Source organism: Netta rufina, assembly GCF_964035555.1.
Source record: "Netta rufina genome assembly, chromosome: 19".
NCBI classification, from domain to species: domain Eukaryota; kingdom Metazoa; phylum Chordata; class Aves; order Anseriformes; family Anatidae; genus Netta; species Netta rufina.
The window spans coordinates 10,963,796-10,980,770 of record NC_140143.1 but is presented as its reverse complement, the minus strand read 5'-3'; the positions used below and the strand labels follow the sequence as shown (position 1 = coordinate 10,980,770).

Here is a 16,975-nt window from a genome sequence, read left to right as displayed (position 1 = left end):
AACGCTTTAATTACTTGGCTAATTTTCTGTAACGAAGAGGTCTAAGTGATAGTTTGGGCTAGCACAGAGGAGTATTAATTGGCTTTACTATTCACAAGGCTGCTTTACAGCCTCTCCATTCCCCTTTAGATGCTTCTCATCATCTCAACACCAGTTGTCTAGGGAATGTTACAAGCTGGACTCTGGCCAGAGGTTGTATACAAAAATGCTTGGTATTTGCTGCTGTTGTCCTTTAATAAGCAGCCTCTATTCCCTCCACGCCCCACCACTCCTACTGAAGCCAATTCAGATTAGATATCCTTGTATGGCTGCAAGCATCTGCTAAATGACTGTTTATCAAACCTAGCCTCAGTTTTGAGAATACCATAAGCTTGTAGTAAGATTCTCAAATTTAGAATCTATTTGCTTAAAAAGTGCAGCACGGCATGTTTGCATGTTTGAATTTCCAGAAGCCACCTTGCAGCTAAAGAGAACAAATCCAGGAGACATTTGGATATTTCTCATATTCTAATATGCCATAACAAAAGTTTCTTCATCTTGATCATCAGCCTCCAGCAGCCTGACACGTGCTCCTATTTAACATTAACAGAGAACAGTAATCAAAGACAAACATCAAATCGTACCAGGAGTCCAGCAGATGCAGCTTCTCAAAGAGAAAAGCCTGCACAGCTTCTCATTGCAATGTCCCATCTTACCTTGCTGTCTATTTTGTCATTTCGGTGTAGGCACAGTGTAAAGTTAGCACTTCTCTGTAATTGACTTCTTATGCACACAGGGTTAATACAGGCTTACAGGGTACTTACAGGCTAGAAGGAACATGAAGTTACTGGAACCACTGTCTGCATTTGGTTCCTTAAAGATGGAGAATGGGCAAACAAATGAAAAGAAGGGAGAGAGAACAATAGCAAAAAAAAAAAAAAAAAGAGGAAGAGAAGAAGGAGCGTTGTTTTATGTTCTAAGGCAACTCGTTTCCACACCAAGACCAAAAATTCATTTATGTCAGCAAGTCTGGGTGGGAGAACTGAGTGACAGCCACACCAGCTGGCGGTGAGTAACACCCTCCTAAAGAAGCAGCCTCCATGCCAGGTAAAGGACATGATGTTCTGCTGACACAAGCATCCAGAGAAAGCAGCAGTAGTTTTTTCCATTCCTGGTGTTAGATTCAACTTTGAGAAGGGATTAGTAATTTTTAATATCACCAGTTTATGCAAAACTCATCTTTTGGGCATGACAGACCTCAAGCTCCTCAGGGAACGTCAGCATGTGATTAGATTGGGACAGGAAACCTTCAGGTAATCCCATTACCTCCAGAACAGCAGGATATAATGAGAGGCATGCCTGAAGAACTCTCCATCAGTCTAGCCTATTCCACACGCTGCATTTAGATGAGCATTTCAATGAGACAGGCTATTCTTCAGCACAATCCTCTTGGGACAACTAAATTAAGGTGATTCTCAGCAAGTTGTAAAACCAGGAAACTTGACCAACTAGAGGTAGGAAGAGATCAATGAAGATATTAACCAGGGAGACCTTCACCGAGTAGGAGGAGAGATCTCTCCCAGGCTGTACAGAAAGGCAGTTACAGCCAAGGCAACAGGAGAGATGAGCGTGGCAGGCACACTGCAACTCCCCACTCACCTGCACGCACAAATTGAAGGATGTTCGGCCTGGAGAGGAGAAGGCCCCAGGGAGACCTCACAGCGGCCTGCCAGTGCCTGAAGGGGGATGCAAGAGAGCTGGGGAGGGGCTGTGTGTCGGGGGGTGTGGGGATAGGACAGGGGGTAATGGCTTTAAGCTTAAGGTGGGGAGATTTAGATTAGATATGAGGAAGAAATTCCTTTAGAAAGTGTGAAGCACTGGCTGCCCCATCCCTGGCAGTGCCCAAGGCTGGATGGGTCTGGGGGAAACCTGGGCTGCTGGGAAGGGACCCTACCCATGGCAGGGGCTGGAAATTAGATGGTGTTCAGGGTTCCTTCTAATACAAACCATTCTATGATTCTGTGATGTTTCCTTTCTCACAGCTAGCTTGAAATACTCCTTTGAATTACTGCTACTGGGGAAGAGAAAAAATATTCTGAAGGTTTTCAGCTCTACTGAAGATTGGGGTCAATCAGATGAATGACGTCCTGAGACAACAAGTCTGGGATTAGAAGACATCAAGCCTTTTATGAACTGCCAAAGAAGTTTCTGAAACCACCTCCAGTGCAGTTAAGACACACTCCTTTCACCTTATTTATGCCTGCCTTAGTCTAAGACCTGTAAAACCAGTGGCGTGGAAGGAAAATGTCCAGTTCGCCTTTTCACCACAGAAGCAGCAACGCAATAGAGAGGAGTCCTGGACACTAGCTCAGCCTTGAGCAAAGTGCATTAGGCATCCTTTTGGTCTACTACACAAACAAGTTTGCCACAGCCTTGCTGGAGGTCATTTAACATCCCAGCTGACCAGGTGTCAAGTAATGAGTTTATAATGCAAACCTGACAAAAGAATATGGCTCTGCCATGAAGCCCATGGGGAAACCTCCTTAGGAACAGTAGACAGCCGTCTTCACACCAATTTGTTCAGAAGACCTGTGCAAGAGAATGCAGTTGCTTTTGATGTGCTGCTTTTCAGGTCTGTATCCAATTTGGAGAGAAGCACCAAGGCAACTGTGTTTCAAGAGAAAAGTTAACCTGAAGAGCAATGCGGTAATACCTAGGATGCTTTTCTACAGTCAGCATCCAAGCGGTGATAACAGTGTTACATCAGCAAGGACTCCTGGGCCCGTAAAGCTGAGGTGGTCAACTTCGAGAGCGCAGAACCCTTGGAGCCTAACAACTGATGTGTCTTCACGTACTCACAAGGCAAGACCTTGATTGGATGTTATTTGGTCCTACAGGTCAAGTTTGAAGGTAAGGTACCTTACCTTCATAATGCTGAGGGCACAGACCTGTCCACATTACTGAAGGAACTTGTATTTCTTTGTAATACACAGTAAGTGGTTCTTCATGCTGCTGCGTAAGCACTTCAATGAGAAAATGCAAGTTAAAAAAAACAAGGCAGCCAACAGAGCCTGGAATTTGTTGCTCAGAATCTCAGCTTCTGTCAGACACTGCCACACTTCTGCTAAGTTTAGTCCTTAACATTGGTACATCCGAGACAGCAAATTATAGGTAGCAAAACTTGTCCAGAGTCATGGTAATAACAGTTTCAATACCACATTTTGCAATATGATTCGAGAACAGTGTTGGAATCCTTATGAGATCTACTGTCCATTGCTTCTTAGCACTGCTTCTGGGATTTTAGATGGAATAGTAAATTTGTTAACAAATAGTTGACAGAAGTGGGACCGTCTCCAAGGATCTTATGGCGGCTTTCAGAGCAGTCCCCAGCAGCTCCAGGCTTCAGAAGATGTGGTCACACTCTCCTGAGGTCTGGCCATAAGAAAGCGTGTCCCCTCCTCGTCATTTGTATTCCTCTCTGCGAATGCATGTGCAACTAAGCAGCTTACCAACTGCCTGGTAGCCAAGACATGGAACCTGTCACAAGCTCCAAATATTCCACGTTGAAGTGCTGCTCCAGATATAAAACAGGACCCAACTGCCTTTTCAGCCCAGAAGGATCAAGAGCTTACATTAACCCTACAGGTGAGGTAACAAAAAACCTGAAAACAATATATCTTAAAGGCTTTCTGATCTATACACAAACACATCAGACCTGCACTAAATCCTGTAGCACTGCCACTCCAACCTTGGCTGACCACGTTGAAGAGTACAAAGCTCATGCATACACAGAAAAAAACATGAAGCTACTTCAAAAGAGTTCACGTGAGGCAAGCACATGCTAGCACATCCACAAACTCAGAGGACAAAGCCTTTTTCACTCTGGGATGTTATCCCTGCTTTCAGAGCTGTTTTGTACATTGCACATAAAGTAGTTAACACAATGCCACTAAGGGCAGGGACTGGAGACCTAGAAAAGGGGACCTTAAAGCCCATCTAATTCCAGTCCCTGCCACGGGCAAGGACACCTCCCACCAGCCCCATCCAGCCTGGCCTTGGGCACTGCCAGGGATGGGGCACCCACAGCTCCTGGGGCAGCCTGCAGCAGGGCTTCATCGCCCTCTGAGTAAAGAATTTCTTCCAAATATCTAACCTGAATCTCCCCTTTTTTAGCTTAAAGACATTACCCGCTGTCCTAGCCCCACACCCCTGACACAGAGTCCCTCCCCAGCACTCCTGCAGCCCCCTTCAGGCACGGGCAGGCCGCTGTGAGGTGACCCCTGGAGCCTTCTCTTCCCCAGGCCGAACAGCCCCGGCTCCCTCAGTCTGTCCCCACAGGAGAGGTGCTCCAGCTTCCGAGCATCCTCGTGACGTCCTCTGGACTCACTTGAACAGGTCCATGTCTTTCTTACAGCGGGGTCCCCGAGCTGAGCACAGTACTCTGGGTGGGCTCTCACGAAGCAGCCCAGCCACCAGGCCGGGACCAGCGATGGCACTTCCCCAGCTCTGCGCTTTGCACAGGGTGCAGGCCTGCAGACCCCAAAGCAGCGTTCTGTGCCAAGGTCGGCTTTCTGCTAGCTGAGCTCCCCAAACTGGCTTACGCTGAGTGCCAACTCCCAGGGCTAACCAAATAGGCAGCAGAAACACACAGCTTGCATAGGAAGGGGGAGGAAATAGGATCGCCCCTTCTAACAGTAGCCCAACGACAGACAGGCTCTGTGGCGGCATGAGCAGAACATGCACTCAGGCTGCTTTGACTCGTGCACCACTTCGCTTCCAGATCCCCAGGAAGCTTGGGCTGAAGCAAGAAATCTGCTCCTGGATGGGGCAGACCCAGGCACACACAGAGGAGGCAGGAAGGAAACTGAGTGTCAGCTTGTTCAGAGCTCTCCTGTCTGAAGCAGATCCAAGGCTATGCAGTTGCTCAGCAGGGTTTCTAGACCAACTTTGATTCATGTCCCCCTGAGGGGCTACACAGAGTAGATATAATACAGTATTTCAGACAGATACGTACATTTTAAAGATTATTTCTGATTCAGATCTCAACTGACATTTTTAAACTACAGTTCTTAAATGCCACATAAGCCTATAAAGCCTTCCATAAGGTGAATTACATTATTAAAAGAGTATTTCCCCGCATAAAACATGACTTCACGCTACATCATTAACCATTAGTCACTGCCTGACAAGATTAAAGACAGGACTGGGATTACCATAGCTGTATCAAAGACCCCCAGGAACTTGAGACCTTCCCCTTTGACAACAAGAATTTCCCAAAACGCCCCAAAGAAAATAAGCATTTACTTACGTGCAGAGAATTGATTGGTCCTCACGGTCTGCAAAAACAAGAATGAACACGGTTATAGGTCTGTGTCTGTTATCCCTTAATTTATAAGACAGTTTCTTTGGAAGGAGTATTTAGATAATTTAGCTTCTTAGCTTAACAATTCTAAGGGCACTCTCACACTAGTTTTAATAATATCCCTTAATTATTTAAGCTCTCACACACACACCCCAGCCAGCATCACCTTAGACATTCACAGAAGTCCTGCCACATGTCATGAAACAAAAATCTTCTATTAAATTTAATAACGCACAGTACTTTTTAAACATTTTCAGACAAAGCTGACCCTACATCTTTTATTGTCTCATCTGAAATTCATTGAATAAAGAATTTCAACTACTAAGCATTAAGCAAGAGGCAAAACAGTTTCATGTACGCAATACTAATGACCAGAAATGACTACTTGGAAATAGGAGGAACATCTCAAGCAAGCAAGAGCTTTCCTCTAGTGCTTTTCATTCTTTTTAATTAACATGCACGCCTGAAGTGCTTCCATGATCTAGTTTATTCATTACAGGCTCGTCAAAAGGACATCCAGAGAAACACTGAACAGAGTTAACTCCACAACACGGTGTGGCTCAGCACTTTTGTGACTCCCACTGCTGCGCTTACGACCTTTGAAAAGAATGCCTGAAGGTCAGTTATACCCTAGAAGAGGTATTTCATAATTACGGGGTATTTACAGAACCTATTTCATCATACACTACATATTAAAAGTTATATAATCAAAACATTCAAGTATACCTGCAGAAAGTAAAACATCTCAGATAGAGGTGCCCTCTTCCCCTGCTTCAACTTTTTTCATAAATTTGCATCACAAAGTTCCTGCTGCTTTTATGTTTTCAGCTCTTTGTCACTTACACCAGGAAGAGCACAATTGCCTCCTGCAAACTAAGGACTTCACACACTTTGTTTCCTGATCGGTCATTTGTAATGGATTGCATTACAATGAGCAAAATCAAGCTTTGATTTGTTGAAATGTAAATCTTGGGTCTACACATTGGACTCCCTGCTGCCCACCACCCGTTTTCCTCAAACATGAGCTGTGGCGGAGCACAGGGAGGGAGCAACAGGCAACACGATGACCATAATTCCTTCTAGGACACAGATTCCAGACCCAATACAACAAATAGCTTCAGTTGCTACAAGGCATCTCTCCAACATGCTTAACAGCTCTGAAACAGCCCTATATTCATACATACGTACACTTCAGGTAAGCAGAGTAATGTAAACCATTTTTACATCACTTCTAACTGGGTCCAGAGAAGCTATTGCTAACCCGTGCCTTAACCTACTGCAGAGCTTTGCGGTCACCCTACGCACAAAGCGAGCCGAGCTCCTACCACTGCTGTGTAAGATCAGTGCTGAAGTAGAATTTCAACCCTCACCAGCATGTAAAAGCCAGCAAGTGACCTGCACTTCCCTCCCTGACGCTGCCTGCTGAGCACCTGGGATTTGAGAAGTGCTGGTGCAGCCCCAGAGCAGGCTTGCAGCAGCCGTGGAGTTTCGGCACAGCCCAGCAGGGCTGCTGGTGCAGGGACGAGGCCGGGGTTGGGGCGGAGATGGGCACAGGCAAACAGAGGGGCTGTGGAGGGGCCGTCACATCCTGGTTTCCTCCTCCAGCTGTGCCAGTGCCAGTGCTCAGGTCAGCATCAGGCAGCCCAGAGGTGAGCAGGAGAGCAGGCTGGACCGTGCTGGGTTTTGGTCCGATTTGTGGCCAGCTGACTCCGTGCCCTAAAACACATCAGGACACAACTGCCCCAAAACTTCAGCTGGTGGGGGGAGAGAGCTGAGATCCCTTTTCCAGCTCCAAACTGCATTAGATCAAACAGCTACATTTATAGCGACAAAGCACCTAAAAAAGGCAGGCAGAACAAAAAAAAAAAAAGAAAGACCTAGTCTCAGCAAAACATTGCTCTTTTAATTAGTCTGTGAATAGGAAGTTTTAAAGTCCTTGAATTCACATCCTTCAAAGCAGGGAGATGCTACTGCATGTTGTTACAGCGAGCTAAAGCGGGGGCTTGTGGACTGCACCACTGGCAAGTTTTAGGCTTCATTTTAATGTCAAGTATGAAGGAAAGCATAAGGTGCTTTCCCAGGGGAAGTGTGAAAACGCACACGGCTGTGCTTTGAACCCCTTGTACCTGCTTGTTCAGAAGTGGCAAGAAATACCAGCGATCCCCCTGAGCCACTGTGCAGACAACTAACACCCAAACGGTCCTGGGTGATGCTTCAGCAGAGAACACAAGTCACTTAAGTGAAAGTGGGCAAGACAGTAAGATTCAAAGTATTCCCAATGATGCTGCAGGGACGGTACCAGACCTCCTCCACCTGTGATGCACAGCAGCTCTGCCCAGGCTCACCAAAAAGGAAGGGCAAGGCCTCTGAGTGCAGGAACTAAGAGCTGACAGTAGGCAAAAGCAGGGGAAGTACAACAGCAGAAATGCTCAGAGCATAGCCTGAAAAGGTTTTCATTCTTCTGGCTTTGATTTAGGGCAGCTGGTCTTGCAAGCCCAGTCAGAAATTGCTTCTTGGTAGCAGCAGGAGACGAAGCACAGAACTCCAGTACTCACACCACGCAGCCAGCTGTCAGGGCAAGCTGAAGAGAGAGCAACTTTCTGACCCTGACCCGATTCCAGGGGTAGCTAACCCTGACTCACAGCTAACCCTGACTTGCAAACTTCACAGGCAACACCGTATGGCAGCAAAATCAAGATAACGTAGGACAACACAAGTTATTTCTTCTTTTAGAAGAAACAGCTGAACAAATGCCAAGTTGGTACCATGAGTGCAAAGTTGGTGTTTCTTGCTTTAATATTCAGAGACATTTTCTAAAGCGACAATTCAATTTTCCCTTTTGACTCCCCAAAAAGAACTTTTCTGCAATTTTGTCACTGCAGCTAGGCCAATGCAATTTGTCAAATAATAAAACCTCTTCTAAACATCAGCTCTTTAGTTTATTACTTCTTAAAATGCTAAGAACACAGATAACATTTGCCTCAAAAACAGAAGTAGTTCAGTAGAAAGCAGCAGCATGTGTTAGTGCTCTGCCTTATCCCCCATTTTGCCTGTCAGTTCACCACACGAAGCTTGTGCTCCACAGCATGCAAGGCACTGTATAAATGAATTTTCCAACCCCATTTGTCCTGAAGCGTGTCTGAAAGTCCGGACAGCTGTAGGTATTTTATCATTACCAGGAACTTCAGCAAGTGCAGAAAACCTTTCCATTTTCTACATCGAGGAGCCTGAGTTGGCACAGGTCTTAAGGAAGGCAATGGGTATTCCAATTTGTTACTGCAAATCTGTTTTACTGTCTCCATCTGGACTCTGAAAGTCACAAGCCATTAAGGTGGAAGTAGAGAAAGACAGACAGCCACAAGCTCCAAGCTCTGATTGCTCATGGTAATGGCCAGAGCTGCATCCAGCACCCAAGGGCAGTGAGGGCGTTACAGCCGGGGGCTCAGGACGCCGCCTGGTTCAGCAGCTGAGTCGTGTCCCAGAGGAGAGCCCATCGCTCTGGATCCGCTCTGAACAACATTCTGGCAAAAGGACTAATGGGGAAGAGTGATTTACAGCTTATTTGCTTTGATTTTTTCCTCCCCAGACAAAACAATTCGGGGTCTTGTTTTCAAAACAGCTGGGCCCTTTCCTAAAGCATCCCCAGAGCACGGGCCACGTCTGCTAGCCTGTGTCCCAGAGCTCAGCCCTCCTCGGTCACTGCTGGGACATTCATCATCTGGGATGGCGAGAAGAACTGCACTTCTCATGTTGGACACACATCTCAGTATTTTTAAAAGACTGCTTTTTTCATTCAATTTCAACTTGAAGTGCAACAGTGAGCCCATTAAACAGATTATTATGACAGAATGTGTCTGAGACTTAAAAAAAATAATCTGCCAACCCTTGCAATAATTCTAATAATTTTAATTTTTTTTTTAAATGTCACAGAATTTTGAGGTGGTTGTTCATGGAAACATGAAAATATTATGAAAACATCTCCACATAAGCGTTGTGATTCTTAAAAACAGTCCCAGAACTAACTGGGCCTTTGTATGATAACGTGCCTCATGAGACAGCGCTGCAGAAATATGTAAAGACTAGACCAAAAAATCCCGTGGGGTTTATAAGCAAGTTTCAGGAGTAAAAAGCAGACCAGATTAGACTATCTGCGTTGCCAGCCTTCATAGCAGCTGACCTAGGAAACACAAGTCAGTCAGTCCCATGACAAGTATCGGTAAGCACGGCATTAGCTGTCTCTCTTGCTCTGCAGGAGCAGGTGAGGATGCTTCGGTCCACGATGAGGATACTCAGGGCAAAGTCACGACGAGTGCTTTACACTTCCAGCACGTGCTCTAGCACACCGCTTGTGCCGGGGGAAGCACCTCTAAGACAGCTTCAGTAACACCATTTCTTGCACCAGCACAAACATCCTGCAGGGTACCCCGCAGGACCCAGGACGTTCACCCGAAGGCTGGGACAAACGAGCAGCTTCCAGTCTCCAGGAAAAGGGCACCCCATGCGCCTCCCTGCCACGCCAGCACAGCCCTGTCCCCGAGCAGCCATGGCCACACGCTAAGGCATCCCAGCTCGCTGCTCAGAGGTGCTCACCCAACACAACCACTCAGTTTGGCTCAGACAAACACAGGCACAAAGACAAGCGAGTGGTAGCAGCCCAGCCCCTGCACCCCCTCTCACCTCCATTCAGCGCGACCCTAAGACCAACCCTTCGTTATTAAAGGAACAAGAAAGTCCCATTGGAACCTGTTGCTTCACTTTGGAGGGATACAAATCCTCCTCATGGTCTTCAAATTACAAAGATTAACATTAAAAATATTATAGTACACCTGTGCAATTCAAATTTGGAAAAAAGTCCCAAAATTGTGCAGTCTAAGTAAGAATAAAAAAAAGTTCAATTTTCTGCTTGAGAAGTGAGCTTTCTACCGAGTAATGGGTTCTTCTAAAATGGGCAGAATTAGGAAGCACAAAGGCAACACAATCTGGCACTAACCTTAGGCTAAAGTTCCCCAGGGCTGTTGATCAACTTGAGCTGCAACCGGTGTCGCTTCTTCCCCTGCCCCATTTCCCCATCCCATGCCCCCTTTGAAGCAGGGACCAACTGCACAGAGGCAAGCCCTGCTAGTGCCAGCAGCTGATCCGGCTAACGAAGTTTCATTTTCAACCAGCCCAGCACCCTGAGCACCCAGTTTATACCACTGCCACACCGTCACTGGAAGTCACGTACGAAAAGCCCAAGAACCCCCCTTTCCAGCAGCAGCCCACGCTCTGGTCACCCTAAAGCCCCCACAGAAGCCCATTCCCTGGCTTGGGTGAGCTGCAGACAGTCCCCAACCCAATGGCTTCTGCCACCTGAAGGTGTCATCTCCCCCGTCCCAAGCACGTGTTCCTGCTGCATCCTTTGAGCTGGCGAGGGTGGTCGCCTGGCCTATGGTCAGCAGATCAGGGACTCACACCAGCAGGGAACTAATCCTATCGGAAAAATTATATAAAAATGGAAAAAAGAGTAGCTAGCATAAGTGAGATGTGGTGATGTTTGGCCTTTCTTTTGGGAACAGCTAATCCCTAGATCAGCTTAAGCTACCCACTTACACATTTAGAAGCTGGAGGTATCGGGCACTGAAGCACCGCTCACCATTTGCTCTCCTCTCCCCCCCACCCAGAGGAAACTCACGCCCCAGGGCAGGAGCCAGGCGCTGTGCTACCACCTGCTACTGCCCAGCCAGAGCCTCCTCCCCGGTGCAGGCTGCTGGACTCCTCAAAGAGAGGCCAAGGAGAATCACCAGAAAACAAAGACAAGCAGAATTGCAGCTCTGAAAGCTGTTTTTCTCCTATACCCTCTTAAACCTACTTCACATCTCCCCAGAGTACACTCCTGTGGGGACAGCTGGCAGCTCCTCAAACAAACCTGGTTGCAAAAGTTGCCACATTTTCCTGCTTGAGTGTCTCGTAAGAATAGATCCTGGTGTTTACATCACCATGAAAATATGTAAAATAAGTTTCGACTGTTAGAACACAAGCATGTTTTACTCCTCCTCTTCCCTCCCTCCAAACCATAGAAGAACTTTCCCCCCATAACAGACCAGACCTAACAAAACCCCTGTTAACTCTGGGGAAGATTCCAGATGTACATTAAATACATTTGTTGGGTAATTGGTTCAGGCAGGATGTTCAGAAAAGTCATAGCTCAAAGCTATAGAGCCCGCCTACAAAGGAATGGCTGTATTTTAACAAAGCAGCTTTTCTTAAAAGCTTGTCTTGGTTCTGCTTTGGTCACACTACAGCCATTCATAAATTGGTAGAAGATAAGCACACAGAAAAGGATGAATCTGTCTTCACGTTTCATAGCAAAACTAAAGGCAGTAGCACTGCAGGCACAGAAATGTTACCACAGAGCAGCTTGCAAGGAAACAGATGCCCGCCCTCTACAACTGCCTTTGCTCTGGTTACCCCTTACTACATCAAGATACAGCCACCACCCAGATCCACCATCTCCATCTGATTCTGAATGAATGAAGAATCATTTGGGGCTACCCCACATAGTGAACAAGAAAAGCCCTACTAAAAAGCCCAGTTTGTGAGCTACCCTATTAACAAGAAGACAGGCTTATCAAACCAGCTGCACAGCTGCATTACCTGCTTTCAGATTTCATGGAGCTCCTTACTTTGGTATGATTTGCTGTCACCACAAAATGCTGTAGCTTTCATACAAACATGCACCTCCTCAGAATCACCCCACACTTTCTATAAGCGCCTTCCCTTCTGCATCTGGTCTTTATTTAGATGAGAACGGTTCAGTTGGAAAGGGCCCACAAAGATCATCTGGTCCACCTGCCTGACCTCTTCGGGCTAACCAGAAGTTCAGGGTATTAACAAGGGAATTGCCCCAGAGCCCTCACGGACAGCATGGAGAATCGGGCACCTCACTAGGACGCCTGTCCCAGTGTTTGGCCACCCTGATGGAAAATGAGTTTTTCCTAAGGCCCAGCCTGAGCCCCCAGCACAGCACTGGGCCGCTCCCCTGTGTCCCGTCGTGGTCACCAGGGAGCAGAGACCGGCGCCTCCCTCTCCACTCACGAGCATCTAGGTTAAGAACACCTTGGTAGGAACATGGGGAAAAAAAGCGTGCCGAGATAAAAAGGTTAGTTAGAAAAAGGACAAATAGGAGTTATAACCTGCTTTCCCAAGACAGGTTAAAGACAGAGCTATGGGGGACTACACACCCCTCCCTGCTGTTCCTGCCAGTGGAGGAGGTCAGAGGGCACCCTTCTCATCTGCGGTTACACTGAGGGCCATCCCTCAGCACCAAGACTCCTCCAAGTCACCCATTCTGACACTCCTCCCCGTTTATTTCTCCACAGCATCAAATACCTGCCAAGCAGTGAGCAAAGGCCAGCCTCGACTCTGTAGCAGGCATAACTAAAGAGGCTGCTGCTTTGTTTGGCGGGGAGGAGAGGGACTTCTGCGATTTATTCCAGTGGGACAAATTGTTATCTTCCCCAAAAGGGGTGGTGGTGTAGGGGGAACAGAGGGCTTTATTTTTAGACAGCACTTAATATTCACGTGTAGTAGCCAAACTAAGAGGAGCTCGATAACCTCGCTAATTCCTTTGTTTGCTGTGGATGTTGTTGGGCTTGGAAGCTCTACAGATATTTGTCCTCTACTGTAGGTTAACAGGCTCAGATATCAGTCAATTCAAAGAGATTTAAAAGTTGAATTCCTGACAAGTTTTGTGAAAATGGGTCACTGCCTCCAGGAAAGAGACCTTCCCATCAGCACAGATTTTGCTGCAGAGTATGACCCAATCCTGTGAATAAAAGCCACAAAATTATAAAGGAGACAGGTGGTCTGACAATTTGCCATTCTTGGACTTCAAGCTTTGAATAACTTTTTTAAAATCAAGAAAAGTCCCACTAGACTGATAAGCATGGAAAAAGATCTGGTTACAGAGATGAAGCATGCCTGTATATTTTGTGTTGATCTTTAAAATGTTGCCTAGTTACTCCATAAACTACCAAACACTTAACACTACGAAGCGACTTGCAACAAACATCTCCAGAGCATAACAGGAAGACTGACAGGCACAAGTTTGTTTGCTGAGGACCTACCTTACTGCAGACCAAATATACCCGACGCTTCTGCTCCCCATGAGATTCCTGCCATAGCACTGCTTATCCTACATTTCACCTCTACCTTCAGTTGTGCAATAGCCTTTGCTACGTACAGCTTAGTCATCGTCCTTTGGTGTATGTTCTGCAACTCCACAGAGACAAAGGCAGCTTATAGGAACACAGTCAGTATTTTGCCAACAGTAACCCATTAAGCATTCAAGTGAATGTTTTAGAAAGCATGTAATTTGCTAACACTATGAAGCTGACACTACAACTATAGCACCTAAATTTAATCAGCCATTACCAACTTCAGGAACCTGAGCCTGCACATGCCCGAAGGACCCGACGGGACGCATCCACCAGTGCTCAGGGTGCTGGACCACGTCTCTGGGAGGTTACTGTCTCTCTTCAGGAGGTTTCAGGTGACACAGGGATACATCACAGCCATCTTCAAGAAAGGCAGCTAGGGCAGTTGCACTATTCTTCTACAAGCTGGAAGGAACTGCTGGAGATTAACAGTGATCAAGGGCACCTGCACCCTTATCTTTAGGGGAAAAAATTATCACCCTGAAACTGCATTTACTTTTTTCCTTCTTGTCACCATTGGCTTATTCATATTTTAAAAGTTCTTTTTAAGTCAAATTGCTTTGAAACTATTAAGAATTTCTGCAAGTTTCTCTCAATTGTCCTAAAATGTGTAATGCTGCAGTTTATGCCAGAAGATCAAATTCAGATGCACTCCCACTCCTCGATGTTATCCAGTGGCTTTAAGATTTAGAATAATAATACTTAATAGTTTAGTTTCATCAGCACTCCCACTTTTTCCACACAACTCACTGGAAAGCCCCGGAGTGGCCCAGACACCAGTCCACAAAGAATTACACCCTACCTCGTCCTCCAGCCCCGTGCCGTCCACTTCAAAGACAGGAGTGCACAGCGCTGTTGTATTTAAATCAATTACTAATTCCCAACCGTGGCTGTTTACCTAGAATTTCCCACACAACACGATACAAGACAGGGAGACTGTGTCTGCTACACTTCCTCTGCCTACAAGCCAGGCAGCTTACGCAGGGAACTGCCACAAACCACGTTTGACAGACCAGGAGCTGTCTGGCCTCCAGTGTTCTTCATACACTTACGCCAAGGCATGCTCCAAATAGATCCAAACCTTTCATGAAGGGCTGAGAAAGCACCTCATCACTACGGGGACAGGCACACTGATAAAGAAACCACATAGATGCTCCTATAATTTGTGAAGTTCAAAAAAAATGCCATGAAGAACCATGGTTCTATCCCCTACTCTAGAGGAGGCGAGGTCTGAGATAACAAGCTGTTTCACAACAGCCACGCTTCGGTTTTGCTTGCTGACTGACTGCTAAGTACCTCGAGTTAATTATTATTAAATGAAGCATGGTAGAGGTCAGTCAAACCCAGCCATGGTTTACCCTACAACTTGTTTATGGCAAACCATACGCTGCAGACAAGAATTTCTCGCACGTCTGCAGCCGAGTTCATGACCACACTCATTATTCTTCACCCCAGATAGCCCAGGCTGCTGCACAAACAGCCAACCTAACACAGCATCATCACATCCTGGAAGAATGAAGCAAGCTATGAATTGAGGCTATTTTAGAAGTCGAGTGTTAGGCATTGGCAACATTAGCTTGAAATTACCCAAATTCCTAAAGAAAAAATGTGGCATTTGTTTTCAGATTTGCTAGCCAGGGCTTAATCAGCATAAAAGGAGAAAACAAATAGCTGTCAGACTACGTCCTGCCCACTTAATGAAACCGTGGGTTGATTCTCCATTATACACCAGATAGTGAGGACGAGACAGAAAGAATAAAAATCATTTTCTAAGTTTGAAGAAGCTCAAGCATTATGCCTTCACTGTCAGTCTCTCCCCTGCTTTATTTAGCACCCCAAGGGAAGCCTGGTAAGCCTAGCTTAGAGATGAGAACAGATTTGCTACATCTGTGAAGAGAAATTACGAGACAAGACGTTTCTTCCCTAACAAAGCCATTCAAGCAGCTATGGATTTGTAACACTTACAACCCCCCCAGCCTGCAAGATAACACCGGGTTTATTCAGGTGTTTGAGCAGGGCAGCTGCGGCAGGTCAGGAGGAGAGCAGAGAACCACAGCAGCCTTCAGCCTGCAGGAAGGCGAGGGATGCAGCACAGCGCCGCGGGCTGAGCACGCTGCGGGACGGCCCAGGGGAAGGCCCTGCCAGTACCAGCGGCACAGCAGCACCACAATTCGGCTGGGAGAGCGCTCCCAGCACTGCGTTGTGTGCCTGTCGGGCCAGCCAGAGCAACTCCTGTCGCTGAAACCCCGGCAAAGCCAACGACTGGTTCTCACACCAGGGTTTAACGCAACTTCGCTGGAGGGCACTAACGATCCGTAAGGCAGCAAGTTCCTAAACTGCCCCAGCTAGAGCTGCAAGGACTTGTTTATGCTTATTGCTCCCCAGATGATACAGATGAGCAGTTCCCAGCCTGATCTGCGGCTCCCCATGAGCTTTCCCAGTAGAAATGAGCAACTCCTAAATCTCCGACTCAGGCCATCCCAGTGCTTGCTTTTCAGTTATATTTGCATACTGCTTAGAAGTAACATAAGATTAGTAGTAGTTGGCAACCACAAGCTGGAAAAGGTTTATTTAGACTGTAGAGTACTCAGCATAGCAGTGGTTTCTAATCTCCATCAACCCTGCTTAAATCGTTGTTTCCCATGTAGTACAATTTTGTCTAGACAAAGGTTACATTGTCAACCGAAACAATGATTCAGGGAGGTCCTCGAGCAGTCATATCTATCATTTAGGCTCGCTAATTTACTTCTGCTCCTCTCCCTCCCAAACAATTAAGCAGGCACAAACCACTTAACAAAACTGGCTACGAACCAACACACTCTAGTGGGCTCTTCCTAAGCTATTTCATTCTGCCTGAACTCTACAAGTTCGGGAAAATAGCAAGTGTGATCACAGGACATGGCCAGGCTTTTCGACTTGAACACAACGTGGCCAGCAGTTCGGCTTTTTGTCCTTGGCCCTTTGAGGAATGGGTTTCACTGAAACCATCCCAAGTCCCAGGCCTGGTGCACAGGCCTCCCACATCTCCATTCTCCAGCAATAAAATTGTTGTAACTCTGAACCACCAAATACTACCAAATTCCAAAATGTTGTCCTAAGCAACTTGTACGAGCCACGGTTACTGTCCTGCAAAGAATTTCAAGAGACAAAAGCTTGAGATGCCAGCCCCAGCACTGCGGTGCTTAAAGGGTATCTTCTAGGTACAGAAGGGTAGAGGGCAACCACCCACGAGTGTCCTGCAGCGATTTGTTGCTTTTCTCACCAATTAACATCGTAAGGGGTGGGTGGGTAGTCTTTAATGCCAAATATTGGCATCCTTTCCTCAAAGGACACACGTTAAGGCTGCTTTCTTGTGTTCTAAACAAATTTCCTTGAAGCCTAAGTTTTGATAGTTTTTAAAGAAAGCCAGAAGCTGAAAACAAACACCACACTTACCCTG

General features: G+C 46.5%; 1 protein-coding gene across 1 annotated transcript in view; it reads right to left on the bottom strand.

The window, feature by feature from the left end:
* The window catches only part of MYH10 (myosin heavy chain 10), a 103,354-nt gene that overhangs the window by 60,007 nt on the left and 26,372 nt on the right, over nt 1-16,975 (bottom strand). The window contains exon 4 of the mRNA XM_084298444.1: nt 5,288-5,315. Coding sequence (XP_084154570.1) covers nt 5,288-5,315 — 28 coding nt within the window. The remainder of the gene's footprint in view (nt 1-5,287; nt 5,316-16,975) is intronic.